General features: G+C 35.8%; 1 protein-coding gene across 2 annotated transcripts in view; it reads left to right on the top strand.

Annotated features, from left to right (window-relative positions):
* Positions 1-15,247, top strand: part of ACADL (acyl-CoA dehydrogenase long chain) — a 39,537-nt gene that overhangs the window by 17,972 nt on the left and 6,318 nt on the right. For both annotated transcript variants that reach the window (XM_060106575.1, XM_060106576.1), the window contains 5 exons: positions 3,609-3,773; positions 4,442-4,543; positions 5,511-5,624; positions 12,903-13,030; positions 15,098-15,184. In XM_060106575.1, coding sequence (XP_059962558.1) covers positions 3,609-3,773; positions 4,442-4,543; positions 5,511-5,624; positions 12,903-13,030; positions 15,098-15,184 — 596 coding nt within the window. The remainder of the gene's footprint in view (positions 1-3,608; positions 3,774-4,441; positions 4,544-5,510; positions 5,625-12,902; positions 13,031-15,097; positions 15,185-15,247) is intronic.

Below are 15,247 nucleotides of genomic sequence, written 5' to 3' on the forward strand. Positions count from 1 at the left end.
ACAGTCACTTTCCGTACTTACATTGTTAAGGACTAATAACAGTTTGTGGACTGGCAAACTGTTCATCAGTCTGATGAATACGTTTTGAGTAGCCAGTTCTAAAGATCATTCCATTATCTAGTTTCATAGTTATTATACAGAAAAACAATGTCTGTGGTGTCAAATAAATTTGGAAAACATGCTCTACTTCTCACTTTCTGAGAGGCTGATATGCATCATGAACTTATAAGAGTTGGATATAGTATGTCTTTTGCCCTAGGAAATTCTCTTTTTATAGACTATCTTGAGTCACTGTTGTTTTTCAAATATACTTTATGAAATATCCATCTACATTATTCATACTAAGGATAATAAAGCACTAACTGTGATATATAGTCAATTAACTCTTTGCACACAGAAAGCTTGTTTTGACAGAAGAATAGGGTATTTGGTCAAAAGTGAAATGGGAACCACGCTCTTCTATGACTCCAGCTTTCTAAGCAGGCCCAGTCTGCTCAATTAGACTCTTTGGTGGGAACCACCCAGGAAAGTACCTCTGATTTTCAAAAATTCCATTAGGAAAAACAAAAACTTTAGAGGAAGCAAAAGTAAAAGAATGAGTAAGTAAATATACTACATCAATAAGATGATCTAATATGCACCCATTAAAGCATCAACACAAAATTTTTAGTGGTATAGGAAAATAATTATATTAAGTGAAAAGATTATACTAACATTTAAGTGAAGTATGCATATAAAATGTAAATATAGAATAATTTCAACTATATTAAAAGAAAAAAAAGGCCAGAAAGGAAGTTCACAATGATATTTATATGATGGACTCATGGAAGATTTTTTTCCCTTTTTCTTTATAACACTTTTTCTTTATGTACTATCTATACAACATCTACAAACAGCGTATGGTATAGGCATTCAATACCAAAAAATAAAATAAAAATAAAAAAATAATGACCTCACTAGGGTTAATCTCAGCCCTATTAAAAGTTTTGACTTTCATAATTAGGAAAGAAATCAAGAAAGCCCTTGCTTACAAAGAGAATTCTCTTATAATTTTATTAGGAAAGAGGATCAGTCATGGTAGAAATACTCACATTAGATATTAGTAACATAAAGGTACTAATTCCTGGGTGCTCTGTGATTAAAAACAAACAAAAAAGCACTATTTCAGCAATTCAACTGTGGCAACTACACAAATGGTCATTATTATCTTAGACAGGAAATTTGGAGGCCTGAATGGTTTTTGAGGAAGGGAATGGTGTAATGGAGAAACACTGTAGAAAAATTTTTTACCATGATTTTTTTTTTTGGGGGGGCCCACTGTGTTGCATGCGGGATCTTAGTTCCCTGATCAGGGATCAAACTTGTGCCCCTGAAGTGGAAGTGCAGAGTCTTACCAACTGGACCACCAGGGAATTTCCTAGAATTATTTTTTTATTATTATTTTTTTTTCGGTATGCGGGCCTCTCACTGCCGTGGCCTCCCCCGTTGCGGAGCACAGGCTCCAGACGCGCAGGCCCAGCGGCCATGGCTCACGGGCCCAGCCGCTCCGCGGCATATGGGATCCTCCCAGACCGGGGCACGAACCCGTATCCCCTGCATCGGCAGGCGGACTCTCAACCACTGCGCCACCAGGGAGGCCCTAGAATTATTTTTGAGGAATATATTTTTCTCATTTATTCAACAAACATCCTTGAAGGCCTCCTATATGCCAAATACTATACTAAGCACTGAGGATAGATATATGAATAGGAAATAGTCCCCGCCCTCAAGGAGCTCCTAGTACAGAGAGATGTTGAGGGTCTTTTATTATTGTGTCACTTACAACCATACCATCATCATTGCCTTCATTTGCTGTCATGTAGATAACACTAACATCATTGGCCCACTTCCCATTATTTGTAAGAATCAGTGCTCTGGATTTTAGAGCATAAATCTTATTATAAAGGACATGGATGGTAGGTGATGAGGGTAACCAACACCATTTTATACCTGTACTATTTCAAAGAGACAGAGACAAAATTAGATCATTTGAATATAGCTTGGAAAATGCTAAGATGATGGTAAATTCAGGATGCTATGGGAGCACTTAACCCAGCTTGGGGAATTTGGAAAGACTTTTTGTTTTTGTTTTTTTCAGCCACGCTGTGTGGCTTGCAGGATCTTAGTTCCCTGACCAGGGATTAACCTGCGCCCTCGGCAGTGAAAGCGTGGAGTCCTAACCACTGGACCGCCAGGGAATTCCCTGGAAAGACTTTTTGGAAGAGGTGATGTCTGAACTTTGTCCAGGATGAGTAGGATTCATTGTAGCAGAGTTAGGAAGGAGCCCCCCAAGTAGAGGAAACAAGATTTCCAAAGACCCATAGATGAGGAAGACCTTAGAATATGGGGGACAGCAAGTAATGCAGTAGAGCTAACCTACAGAAAAGAAGTGAGGGGAAAATTGGATAAGAGATAAGGCAGGAATGTAAGCTAGTGCCAATATGTGATGAGTTTTATATGCCCTGCTAAGATTTAGAATTTATCCTGAAGCTATGAGGAGGTATTCAAAAAGTTTCAGATGTGAAAGTAGTATGATTAGATTGCATTTTTGAAAGATCCCTCTGACATCATAATGGATAATAGAGTTGCACAGAGATCAGTTGTAGGAACTTAACCAGGAAATGATGAGGCCCAAAATAAGGTAATGGCAATAGAAGTGAAAGGAAGTGAATGGATTTAAAAAGTGTTGAAATGGGTTAGAGAGAACTAGATGTCAAATTGAATATGAAGCAGGATAATAATGTGATTTACTGACACCATTCACTGACACAGGGAAAATAGATTGATACTCAAGATTAAATAGGAGTAGGGGTGAGAAGGTATGTATTCCTTGAGTCATCAGGTGGAACTATCCAGAAGCAGGTGTGTATACAGGTCTGGAACCTAGCAAGAAATTTGGCTTAGATAAAGATTTGGAGTCATCAGCATATGGATAGCAACTAAAACAATGGAAAGTGGCTGAGAGGACCCAGGAAAGATACAGAGTGAAAAGATAATTATTCATATTTGCTCTGTGTATATTTGTTTTCTGAATAAATATTATCTGATAAACTAATATCTCTTTTTTATTTTATCCCTTCTTAATCAGCATCTTCCTTATTTAGGCCATTTGGAAAGAGGTAGGCCATCCATCATGAAATCGAAACTATGCCTTTTCAGAAACTGATAAATCTGAAAGTACAAATACTTTAATAGTATCGTGCCATTCAAAGGAGATTCCGTTTTCTCACCTGAAACTTCTTTCTAAAATATGGTTTATCATTTTTATAGACAATTTTGTTTTAATTGGAAAAAAACATAATAATGTTAATTATTATTATTATTTACAATACTAATAGTGGGAAGAAAATGAATAGAGTTCATTTTTGAAGCATTGGATAATTTCCCCCTACTCTTTAATAACCTCATGTATGAATAATCAACACTGCAGATATTCAGAGAGAGTACAGAGAGAGGTATTAAGCATGTTTTGTCCGCTTTAGTCTTCTTGAGTATTCTTTCCCCTGATCATGACTTACACGTGGACCTGAGTTATTGTGGAGCATCACAGTATACTTGGGGTTTTTCAGGTATTCATCACTAATGGGTGGCTAAGTGACGTTGTGATCGTAGTGGCAGTCACAAATCGTGAAGCTCGCTCTCCTGCCCATGGCATTAGCCTTTTTCTGGTGGAAAATGGAATGAAAGGATTTGTCAAGGGACGAAAGCTACATAAAATGGGACTAAAAGCCCAGGTAAGTCATAATGTAAATTTGTTTTCATAATATAAATCATTTATAAATATAATTCATATTTATTATTTATAAATAATTGAGTTTACTCAATTATGCTTTATATATAGAACTACATATAGCACAATCATATCTTCCTTCCTATGCTGGATTCTTAAAATATGCTTTTCAGAAATGATTATGGTAATTTATTCCACTGTTTATGCAACTGTGGTCAGCAATGGAAGTGAATCAGGGTATTTTGAAAATCTGCTTTAGAAAATTAACTGCGTGATAATACCCTCTATTTTTGAAATTGTAGAAAATTATGAAATAAGAACAGAAAATATTTTCTCTACTATTTGATAATTATTTGGTAATTTTTCATTACCAAAAAGAAAAACATGTTTTACTTGATATGCATTAGAAATCCTTAGTCCTCAGTACCTGCAAGACTGGACAGTATTAGAGCTAGAATGACAGTGTACTGCAGTGGGAAAGCCGCTTTTGGAATCAGATAGACCTGGGTTTGAATCCCTGGTTTACCACTTACCAGTTGTGATCATTAACCACTCCAACTTGGCTTCCAGTTTGTTTTGTTTTTGTTTTTTCAATGGAAATAATAATCACCTCATCAGGTTATTAGGAGATTTCAGTGAGATAATTCTGTACTCAATTGTATGATCTCTTAGGATACTGCAGAATTATTCTTTGAAGATGTACGTTTGCCAGCGCGTGCCCTACTTGGAGAAGAGAATAAAGGCTTCTATTACCTCATGCAAGAGCTTCCACAGGTCAGAAGTATTAAAGAGTCCGTCTTTTGATTAGATAATGGATTGGAATAGAATAATATAGAACTATATAAATCCATGCATACAAAACTTGTGATATAGCCAGTCGTTTGAGTATAACTTGAAGTTTTAAAAATATATATATGACTTTTGTAGTCTGGACATGTGAATAACTGAACTCAGGGGTATCCAATCAAAGCTTATAAGTGAATCAGGAAAATAAGATTTTCAGTTCTATGATTCCTTCTTGGAATGATTTTAGTGTCTTAACTACAAATCAAGAATTTTTAGCTCTTTGTAACGAAATATCAGCCAAAATATTTACCAGTTTTTTTTTTTTTAATAATACCTGGGAATCAAAGAAAGCTGTTAAGTTCAGACTAAAAAGTTTTAGCCACATAGGGTCAGCCCTCACTTCTGTGTTTTTTGGAGTATGGTTGCTGAGTGATTATTGAGCCTCGCATGTCAGCATAAGAGGATGCATCTGTCTGGTGACAACCACAGCATGCACTAAACATGAAATGGGACAAGGACTAGGAACACTGGCACAGAATAGAATATGAAAATCACCAACAAGATGGAATTAAACTGACTATGGATACTTTGCACTAGTTCAACCTATGCCCTTTAAAATGTTGATTTCCTCAGGTATATTAGATGTGTGGTATGCAGAGATCAATAAATAAAAATCGACAACTTTGGAATTTCTTTTCCCATAGATGAGTAAAGAGAAGAGGAAAATAAATTACTTATATACCTATATAAAGACAGTCATTCATAAAAATAAAATATTTTTAGAGACATATATGTGTCAAAATAGTCTTAGAAATCTCAGTGGGAGACTTTCCTTATAGTTAAGAAATAATCTTTAGGAGTTTTATAAAGACTATGCAATTTATTTTCATTGAAATCATGTGAAAATCACTTGTGTAATTAGAATAATGTTCAAGACCTAATTTTGGGGTTATAGGAAAGGCTACTGATTGCTGAGTTGGCAGTTTCAGCCAGTGAATTCATGTTTGAAGAAACCAGGAACTACGTTAAACAAAGAAAAGCTTTTGGAAAAACAGTCGCACATATACAGGTAAGCTTGTCATTAGTATTAGATAGTATCAATTTACTCATCTGAAATGGGTCTAGGCTAAACATGAATATGGAGTAATTTTCATACAGGTGGTATCGACTGAAAAAATATGCACAACTTAAAAGTTGAGAATTATGTTTTATTTGGTGCACAACACTAAGCATGTAAGCACGAAATACAGACTCTCAGATAGCTCTGAGGGACTGTTCCAAAGAGGTAACAAAGAGGCGGAGCCAGGGTATATAGGAGTCTTGCAACAGAAACCAGGTGGTCGGAACATCAAAAGATCACTGTTAATTAAAGAAAACCAGGCTTCTCAAAGTAATGATTTATCACTTTTCTATGTATGGGAAGATCCAAGAGTCTGGGCTCATTGAAATTACTCCTCTGATATGCACCTTAACTATCTAGGGCCAGTAGTATCCTGCTTTTCTCCATCCTGACTCCCCTCAGGGTGCACATTTGGGGGCTGCTGCAGTGGCTTCTGGCTTGATGGCTGCAACATCCATTGTTTATCTATGTGGCAGGCAACATTTTTCATCCACAGTGACATTAGAATCCATGGAAGTGGATGAGATCACTTAGGGACAGAGTAGAGATTAAGACAAAAGAGATCCTAGGACAGAGTCCTGAGAAAAAAAAATTACAAGATTTAAAGGTTGAGTAGGAAACTAAGAGCCTGCAAGGAAAACTGAGACAGCTAGAAAGGAGAAAGCAAATCAGGCAAGTATTGTTGTAGAAGCCAAGAGAAAAGAGGATTTCAAGTGGATGGAAGCTACTTAGAGGGAAAATAAGATGAAGGTCAAAGAGTGCCCATTGGACATAATGATATGGAGGTTATTTCATAAGAGCCATTAATGGACTGGTGTGGTGCCAGACCCCAGTGAGTAGAGCAGTGAATGGAAATGAGGAAGTCAAGATACTGATGACTGGCAACTCTTTCCTGAGTTTGGCTGTGAAGTAGCTGAGAGAAAGGATGGTAACTAGAGGGCAAGAAGAGGAGGGTGGGGAGGGAGTGAGGGAAATATTTGGAGATCAAGTGAAATATTTGGAGATCATTAATTTTTGTTATTATTATTAGGATGAGAATGCTAGAGCATATTTTAATACCTAGACAAAGGATTTAGTAAAGAGGGAAAGATTGTAGGTATGGAGAGCATAATTAACTGCATATGATCTTTGAGACAGTGTGAAGGTGTGGATGCCAAAGTTTCAATACATGGAAAGATAGGCCTTCCCATCCCGACAGGAGAGGAGTTTCCTCCACTGAAACAGGAAGGAAAGAGGAAAGGATGAGCAAGGGTTCAGCTCCCTTGGTAGAAATTGCAAAAGCTCTCTTCCAGAGACTTCCGTATCTTTCCTTATCAATAGGGAAGAAAGAGATGTGAGTGAATGGGGCATGGAGGTAAGGAAGGTTTGAAATACCTTCTTCAGAGTGAGGGACTGAACTAACTAGAGACACTTACAGCAAGCTTCCTGGCAGTACTGAGGACCCAAGTCAGGTTAATGATCATGCACTTATAGCGGAACATTCTGCTTTTTTGTATATTAGCTTTACTAAAAGGGTTTTGCTCCCCAGGTTCAAGCACAGAGAAGGTGGATGATTGTGTTTAAACTTCCTGGGTTTTGCCAAGAAGTTTAAGTTTATTTGCAGAAGAACTCAGTATATGGTAGCCATAATCACTAAAATATCAATCAAATTTTAGACCCTCTAGTCTCTCCTTAAAATGAAGGAAGTTTTTAAGTAATGCAGTCATCAAAAAAACTGGAGTTGGAAGTTTAATTGAAAATTTATAAGTGGAATGTCTTGGCTGAAAGGTGTTGTGAAGGGAAAGGGAAAGATGAAATACTTTGGTAACTTTTTAGGACAGCATTATAGAAGTTAAGTTTAGGTGTGGTTTAAACCCTGGTACAGCTACTTAAGTCTCTGTGGTCTATGCAAGTTGTATTATCTCTCTCAGAAGTACTTTCTTACTGTTAAGATGTGAGTAATATGAGTAGCTACCTCATAGAGTTGTTATGAAGATTAGGTGAGATAATACCCTTCTAATAAAGTGCTTAGAGTATTTCCTGGAAAAGCGAGCTTTCATTAAAGTTAACTATTACAGTTGACCCTTAAACAACACAGGTTTGAACTGCACAGGTCCATTTACATGTGGATTTTTTTCAATAAATATATTGGAAAAACTTTTGGAGATTTGTGGCAACTTAAAATGTGCAAACGAACTGTATAGCCTAGAAATCTCGAAAAAAATTAAGAATAAAGGTATGGCACGAATGCATAAAATATGTGTAGATACTAGTCAATTTTAGCATTTACTACCATAAAATATACAGAAATTTATTGTGAAAAGTTAAATTTATCAAAACTTATGCACACAAACACTTATAAATCATACGCAGTACAACTGATTACACTAGGCTACCATAAAGCAATCATATTGCTGTTTCTTTGTTATTGATGCACGAATCTTTTTACCGATAAATAAATTACATTTCTTTTTCATGTAATCTTTTCATTTTGAGAAATGTTGATATACATGATTTGTTTCACTGAGCAAGTATGTATTGATTGCCTTCTGAAGGTTGTGTGTTCAAATGTAATTTGATAGGCATGACTCCGGAAATACACACTATAACCTCCTAGCAACACAAAGAGAGTGATACTACTCGGTATCACTCTGACTTTCCCAACTGTATCCGAAGTGGAATTAATGTCATTTGCTTCTCAAAATGTTTATTAAAATACTCATGCCTTTAGCCCTATTCTGGATACTATAAAAAGTGAACCAAACAGACATATTTTTCCATCCCCTTGGTAATCTACACTTCCTGTGTTTATGAACTTCATATAAAATTACAACAAAAATGACTATAATATTACCGAGATTGCCTGTATAGCTCAGAACATTAAATGTTATTTGACATTTAACCATGAAAAAACTAGAAAATCGGTATAATATTTACCCATAGGAGAAAAAATTTCTTCCAAAATATTTATTTAATAATATATATGTGTATATATGTATTTTGATAGCAAAAAGAAAAGAAATATTCTTAATCTTTTTCAAAGCAAGTGCCATTTTATTGCTGCCTTCTTTCAAAGGTAGTTTACTAAAATTTCACTAGGTGGCAGTAGCATTCTGCTTCCACACATATCTATAGCATTGATGGGAGCCATATTGTTTTCCAAGTATATATGTGGTTCTGAGATTTCTGAGATATTTCTTCTAATCTTCTTTTTTATATAAATAAGTATCTTTGAATAATATTTTCATATTCAATCTAGATATGTATTCAGAGAAGATAAATAACCAATAAGTGCTTATACCTCCTGTTACAGAGCTGGATATACAATGGTTCCAGTATTAAATTGAAATAAGAGACCTTTAAATGTTATGTTATATTTGGCCACATCTCATTTTTATGGCCATATAACGATTCAGTTTCCTTTCTCTTTGATATTCTTGAATTTTGAGCCTTTCTGACCACTTGGATGCGTTTCACGAAATTTATTTTCTTTTTAAAATTTTTTTTAGTAGATCTTGAGTTTTTAACTTAATTGTGATGCTATTTATTTATTTGTGGCTGCATTGGGTCTTCATTGCTGTGCGTGGGCTTTCTCTAGTTGTAGCGAGCGGGGGCTACTCTTCATTGCGGTGTGCGGGCTTCTCGTTGTGGTGGCTTCTCTTATTGCGGAGCACGGACTCTAGGCACGTGGGCTTCAGTAGTTGTGGCACACGGGCTCCAGTAGTTGTGGCTAGTGGGCTCTAGAGCGCAAGCTCAGTAGTTGTGGTGCGTGGGCTCTAGAACACAGGCTCAGTAGTTGTGGGCCACGGACTTAGTTGCTCCGCGGCATGTGGGGTCTCCCGGACGGGGGATCAAACCTGTGTCCCCTGTATTGGGAGGCAGATTCTTAACCACTGCACCACCAGGGAAGTCCCTAAAATTTACTTGCTTTTTAGAATGGAGACCTACCATACTTAAGTTGTGATAGTTATAGGATTTTCATGTTGTCTCATCCATACTCTCCATAGCTGCTGTCAAGTCTCATGATTTTCTATGGAATGGACAATACAATAGTAAAATTCAGATATTAAATAATGATAATGTCTGTCATTGATTGATGTTCTCTATATGCCAGGCACTGTGCCAAATGGATTGTCTTTTTTTTTCTTCACAACTCCATATAATAAATATTATATTTGTCCTTATTTTACAGATAAGGATATTGAGGCATGAAGTGGTTAAATAACATGCCCGAGATTAAAAAAGTATTTGAGCTCTGGAACCTACACTCTTAACCCATTCACTAGTTTTACTACCCAGAAATCTAAGGTAGATAGACTTTTTCTTTTCTCACCTCTTTCACCCAGGGACAATGAAGTGAAAATTCAGTGTTCTTTTCTAACACAAGCTTTAGTTATTTCTTGTGTGGTATGTGCTCTCGATTCTAAGGGGACAAAATATTAGGAAAAAAATAGGAGAGGTAACAAATAACACTTCTTCTTTACATTTTTCCAAAAAGGGAATATTTAGTTCTTAGACCTTGAGTGTGGGGTTAATTAACTATAAAATCAGGTAGCAAACCTAAGTTGTTATAGTTTATACTTGAGTCGTAATATATTACAGTACATCTAAGGGTGATGTTTAAATGGAATACTGGGCTCAATAACTTCTCCAAGGGGTCTTCCAATTCCATAATTCTATGATTCTAAGAACTGTGTTATTCAGAACTCTTAAAGAGATGCCATCTGATCCACTTTGCAACTTTAGGGAAATTTTTTTAAATAAAATGCTAGCTGCAGTATTATCTATGAGTGACTATTAATGAATGTTAAAAAATATTGCTGTGAGCATGCTGATCATTCACCAAAAGCACCTGCTAATAATGTGTGGTACAATTATTACCTACCATTCATTAGAGAACAATTTCTGAAAGCATGATGCAGTGTTTGCCATGAAGAGCAAAGACTAACTCTGTTTGGTAACACCCAACTCAATGCCAAGAGTATGTAAATATTTTATCTCTTATCCCCCCCGAGAGTAACTTATGCACTCTTGCTGGCACTAATTCTGTCAAACCTGTGGACCTGAATGCCCTGAAGCAAGAATTTTCTAAATGAGCCCATTCTGGTCTGAAATTTAACTTCAGCTTCTAGAACCTCCTAGCATTTCCATAGAAACAGCTCTCTTATGAGGTAATTGGTCTTAGAGATCTTGATTCTCTCATATTGTAAATAGTGAGTAAGTTCTCAAATGTGCCATCACAGGGTGGGGAGGTGGTGTGCAATAGTATCTTGAGACTTGTCAGATTCCCCCTTATGTTCCAAATGAAGTGTCATGGGCAGTGTCATTGACCTACACCAAAAGTAAGCTAAGACCTCAGTTTCAGGGATTTTCATGGAATATATAGTCATCTGTGTTCAATATATGGAAGGGTATTCCCCCACTTTTTCATTTCCTGTTGCATCTTCAGATTCTTCTGTGAGTACACTTGGATGTGTGGGGTGGGGGTGGGAAACTTTGTGCTGATTAAAGGTTAGAGATTTGGCCTCATTAAATAGAAATGGATAGAAAGGGAGGTAGAAAAAGTAAGAGAAAGTATGAGAGAGGAAGAAAGTTTTGGTAAACCTGGCATGTTCTAAATTAGAGGCCAGGATACAAGAGGTGGAAAAGTGTAGTGCCAGCCTCCCCACTGCTTGGCTTTAGAATCATTAGATGCCAGTCATATTGTCTATTTCTAGAACAGGATGGAGTAAGCCCAAGCGAAAGGCAGTCAGTTTGAGTTTTCCATCAGTGTAGTAGTTATGTTGATACACATATGAGGAGTCTGTCCCTCAGAGCTCCTTTTCCAGCTGAAAACACCCTGGTCTTGCCTGGTCCTGGGTCTTATTATACTCCTTTTCTACTCTTTTCCAGAAATGGTAAGAACCCAAACTGTCTCCACTACAATGATGCTTTTAAGGGTTTTGTTTTGTGGTTTGAGATTGCTGTAACAAGTAGCAAAGGCAGGTCAACATCCTCTGAATATCTGGTCCAGGAAGCCTTCTTTTGAGAATTCAGTCATGGCTTTGAACTTGCCATTGCATACGTTGGGTGCATTCATAATTTCTAGTTTGAGTTTCACTGTGCCACCAAGTTAGTGCCATTGTCATTAACTTCCATGCCTTTTATTAGCCACAGTGAAGGTCTCACTCATAAATTCCAAGCAGAATGATCAAAACTCTGTTCCTATCTGAATTTCCACAAGGAAGATAGAGCCAGCTGACCATAGCTGAGCCTTGAACTTGAGATCAACTAGAACGGGGTGTATTTTTGGAGGTTACCCAAAATGGAAAGCCAGCAGTATTTCAAATTCAAGCCAGTTTCCTGAAGGTGGTTCAAGAGTTGGTGCCAAAGAGACCACATGAAAACTCAGAGTTCAAGGTGTGAGAGCCAAGAGTCAGGAATGCAAGAAAATTTGATTGAAGTTAGAGCAATCAAGAACAATTGAGGATGGTCTAGATAGAATGATTTCCAAGAATACTATTGGTTGTCTGTGGCCAACAGGAGGAGGTATATATGTATGTTATCGTTGACAATTCCAGACCATTCAGTTCAAGTTAGAGACTGTGCAAGCTATTGAGAGAGATAAGAGGGAGGGTGGGGAAAGGTGGAAGAGGTTGGGGGGTACTGGACTTTGATGTCATGAGTGTTCTGATTCTGTTATTCTCCCATTGCATTCTACAGATCTAGATTAAATACTTTGCAATATAAAATAATAATGTCTAATAAATATTTTTGATGTTGTCTCTCCAGCTTGTTATTTTATTACTTTCCTCCAAGACAAAAAAGCAGAAAATGTGTATACTTAATTTCATTAATAGAGAAAAATTCTTCATGGATTTAGATTCTGGACAAAAATAAGTGTTTTCAACAGCTGTACCTAAAGGACTGTACCTCAAAATGGTGTTCACCCATTAAAGTCATGCTGTTTTTTGAAAAGTTCCCTAGATGGTCTAAATTTTTTAACCTAAAACATGAAATGTTATTTATCTGTTTATCTACTTTTGCATCTTATCTTTTAGTACAAGTTTTCTTAGCAATGAAATGTAGTGAGTTTTTAATTTGAGCTGTTTAGTTAACATATGCCTCTTTTTTGGAGAAAAAAAACAGTAATTCCACTTTTGTTTTGCTCTAAAGATATTTTACTGTATAATTTTTGATATGCTAAGTGACTCAACATATGCTCTTCTCCTATGCTCATCTTTTCCTTTCATTTCCTTTAAACTCAAGACGGTGCAGCATAAGCTAGCAGAATTAAAAACACACATTTGTGTAACCAGAGCTTTTGTGGATAGCTGTCTCCAGCTGCATGAAACGAAACGTCTGGACTCTGCCACTGCTTCCATGGCAAAATATTGGTATGCATGCTATGGTAATTAAAATGTGGTGTTTGCACAGATTGTTATGGAATTCTTCCAACTTGAAACTCAGCCTTGAGGGTCTTAAAGGAAGAAGGCTAAGTAAATGAAAACTAGCAATAAGAACCACCTTTTTAAAAAATGCTGAAGGGCCCCATTAAACATATAAATTTATAATGTGCTACAACTTACTCAAGTTGGTTTTTAACTTTTAGCTTGCCATTGAAAGTAAAATATTAAGAGACTAAAATAGGATGACTGATTAGTTCATTCAAGTAGTAGTTTAATCTCAAATTATCTGAAGAGTGACAGTATAGTGAGATCACAAAATTACAGTAATACTTAGAGTCCTGAGATAGAGTCCCAATTCTTTCATTAAATAGCTGCAATTAAATTAAATTATTTCTGGGCCAACATTTTGATATCTGTGAAATGAGTAGGTTGGGCAGGATTTTTCTATTTAAGATGTTTTCCAGATCTAAGAAAATTTTCTGAAGATTTGACTGTCCAATCAAAAGTTGTACATGCTCTATTAAGCAAAAGGAAAAAAATGTCCTATAGAATGAATTTCATTTGTATTAAAGGTGATTAGCAATGGTATCAAAGATGTGTTAATGAAAAAAGACCCCTATAAGGCTTTTGTATATTTTAAGATTTAAGAACATAGTTTAAATCAAATTCTGGAAATGGGTTTTGTTTCCTCTTTGAAAAACAAACATTCTCACATCTCATTAACCCAAAAATAACCTGGAAAAAATTCCTGTCATTATTCATTAACTTGTGTTCAGTTCAGTCAGAAGTAGAATGGGGAAATATGCAGAATAGTGGTTTATGTAATGATTCCAAAATAATAAAGTTGCCAGGTTGAAAAGTCATGTGGAATTACTAGAAACTTGCACTTTTGTGGGGGACATTTTACACTTACATTTAGAGCAAGTTTTTTGACTAGTGGGAAAAAGAGTAAAAATATTTTAGATAAGATATTTTTGGAAAAAGAGATATTTGGATAGCTGTTGGCCTTATTGTTTTTTGAAAACACCACGTTTATAGACATACTGGTATTTCATATTGGAGCAGAGGGAGCAAGTAGTTTTAACCCAGCAAATATTTTACTAAAATACTCGCCAAATACAAAAATGTATAGAATTCCAAATATCATTGCCCCCTGAATCTTGTCTGTTAATCATTATATTGTTACTGTATTTCTCAGGAACATCCTGACCTGTCCTATGGCTTGAGTTAAAAATTATTTTTTATAGGAAAATGTGTCTATGCTTACCTTTTCTTTATATTTCCCACTGTTGAAAGTAATTTGAAAAGATTTTGAACTAACTTGTATTTTATGTTAAGATGAATAAAGTTCCTACCAGTCATCTCATGGATTTTAACAATAGTTAAAATTGTTGTGATAAGATCAGAAAAGGGTATTTCTCAAGCATCTCATGTTAATATACATATACTTCAGGAATAATAATTCCCAAATAATCTTTAATAAGTTTCCTATATGATAGTAGGTACTTTAATAGAGGTCTGCCCTCTTAGGTTTTCACTTTTACTTTCAGTTTATTTCTGAAAAAAATTTTTTTTCAGTTACTAAAATTCAGAATTGCAACCTTTAGGTAGGAAGTGACACATTTGAAGAAAAAAACACATATTACACAAGGCAAAAGAAAATAGATGACTGTATAATTATTCAGTTAACTTAGATCACATAGAGAATCTGCATAAATTAGACCAAATTCAAGTTTTTACTATATTCTTTTCAGGCTTAAGGTAGCCAACACCTAATAAATAGTCTAAGCTTTCTATATTTTGTTTCTAGACTTAACAAAAACCCAGCCAGAAGTATAATTGATGAAGAAAGTATTTGTTATATGAAAATTCTCTTGAGATTTATTTCACGTGGAATTTATATCAATCTTCTCTGGTTGGCTAATATGCCTAATTTTAATTGTTTGATAAATATAAGCATTTAAATAATCATAAATAATTTTTTTCCTGATTGTAAAGCAGCTCATGAAAATCATTTCAAATGTTCCTTTTCTGCTTTTTATTTTGGTCATCTAGGGCATCTGAGTTACAGAACAGTGTAGCTTATGACTGCGTGCAGCTGCATGGAGGTTGGGGATACATGTGGGAGTACCCAATTGCAAAGTGAGTATGCCTGTTGTGTTACACTCTTCTGGGTGGTGTGAAGAGAAAGGAAAATTTCTTTAA

This window comes from Mesoplodon densirostris, chromosome 8 (genome assembly GCF_025265405.1).
Source record: "Mesoplodon densirostris isolate mMesDen1 chromosome 8, mMesDen1 primary haplotype, whole genome shotgun sequence".
Lineage (NCBI taxonomy): Eukaryota > Metazoa > Chordata > Mammalia > Artiodactyla > Ziphiidae > Mesoplodon > Mesoplodon densirostris.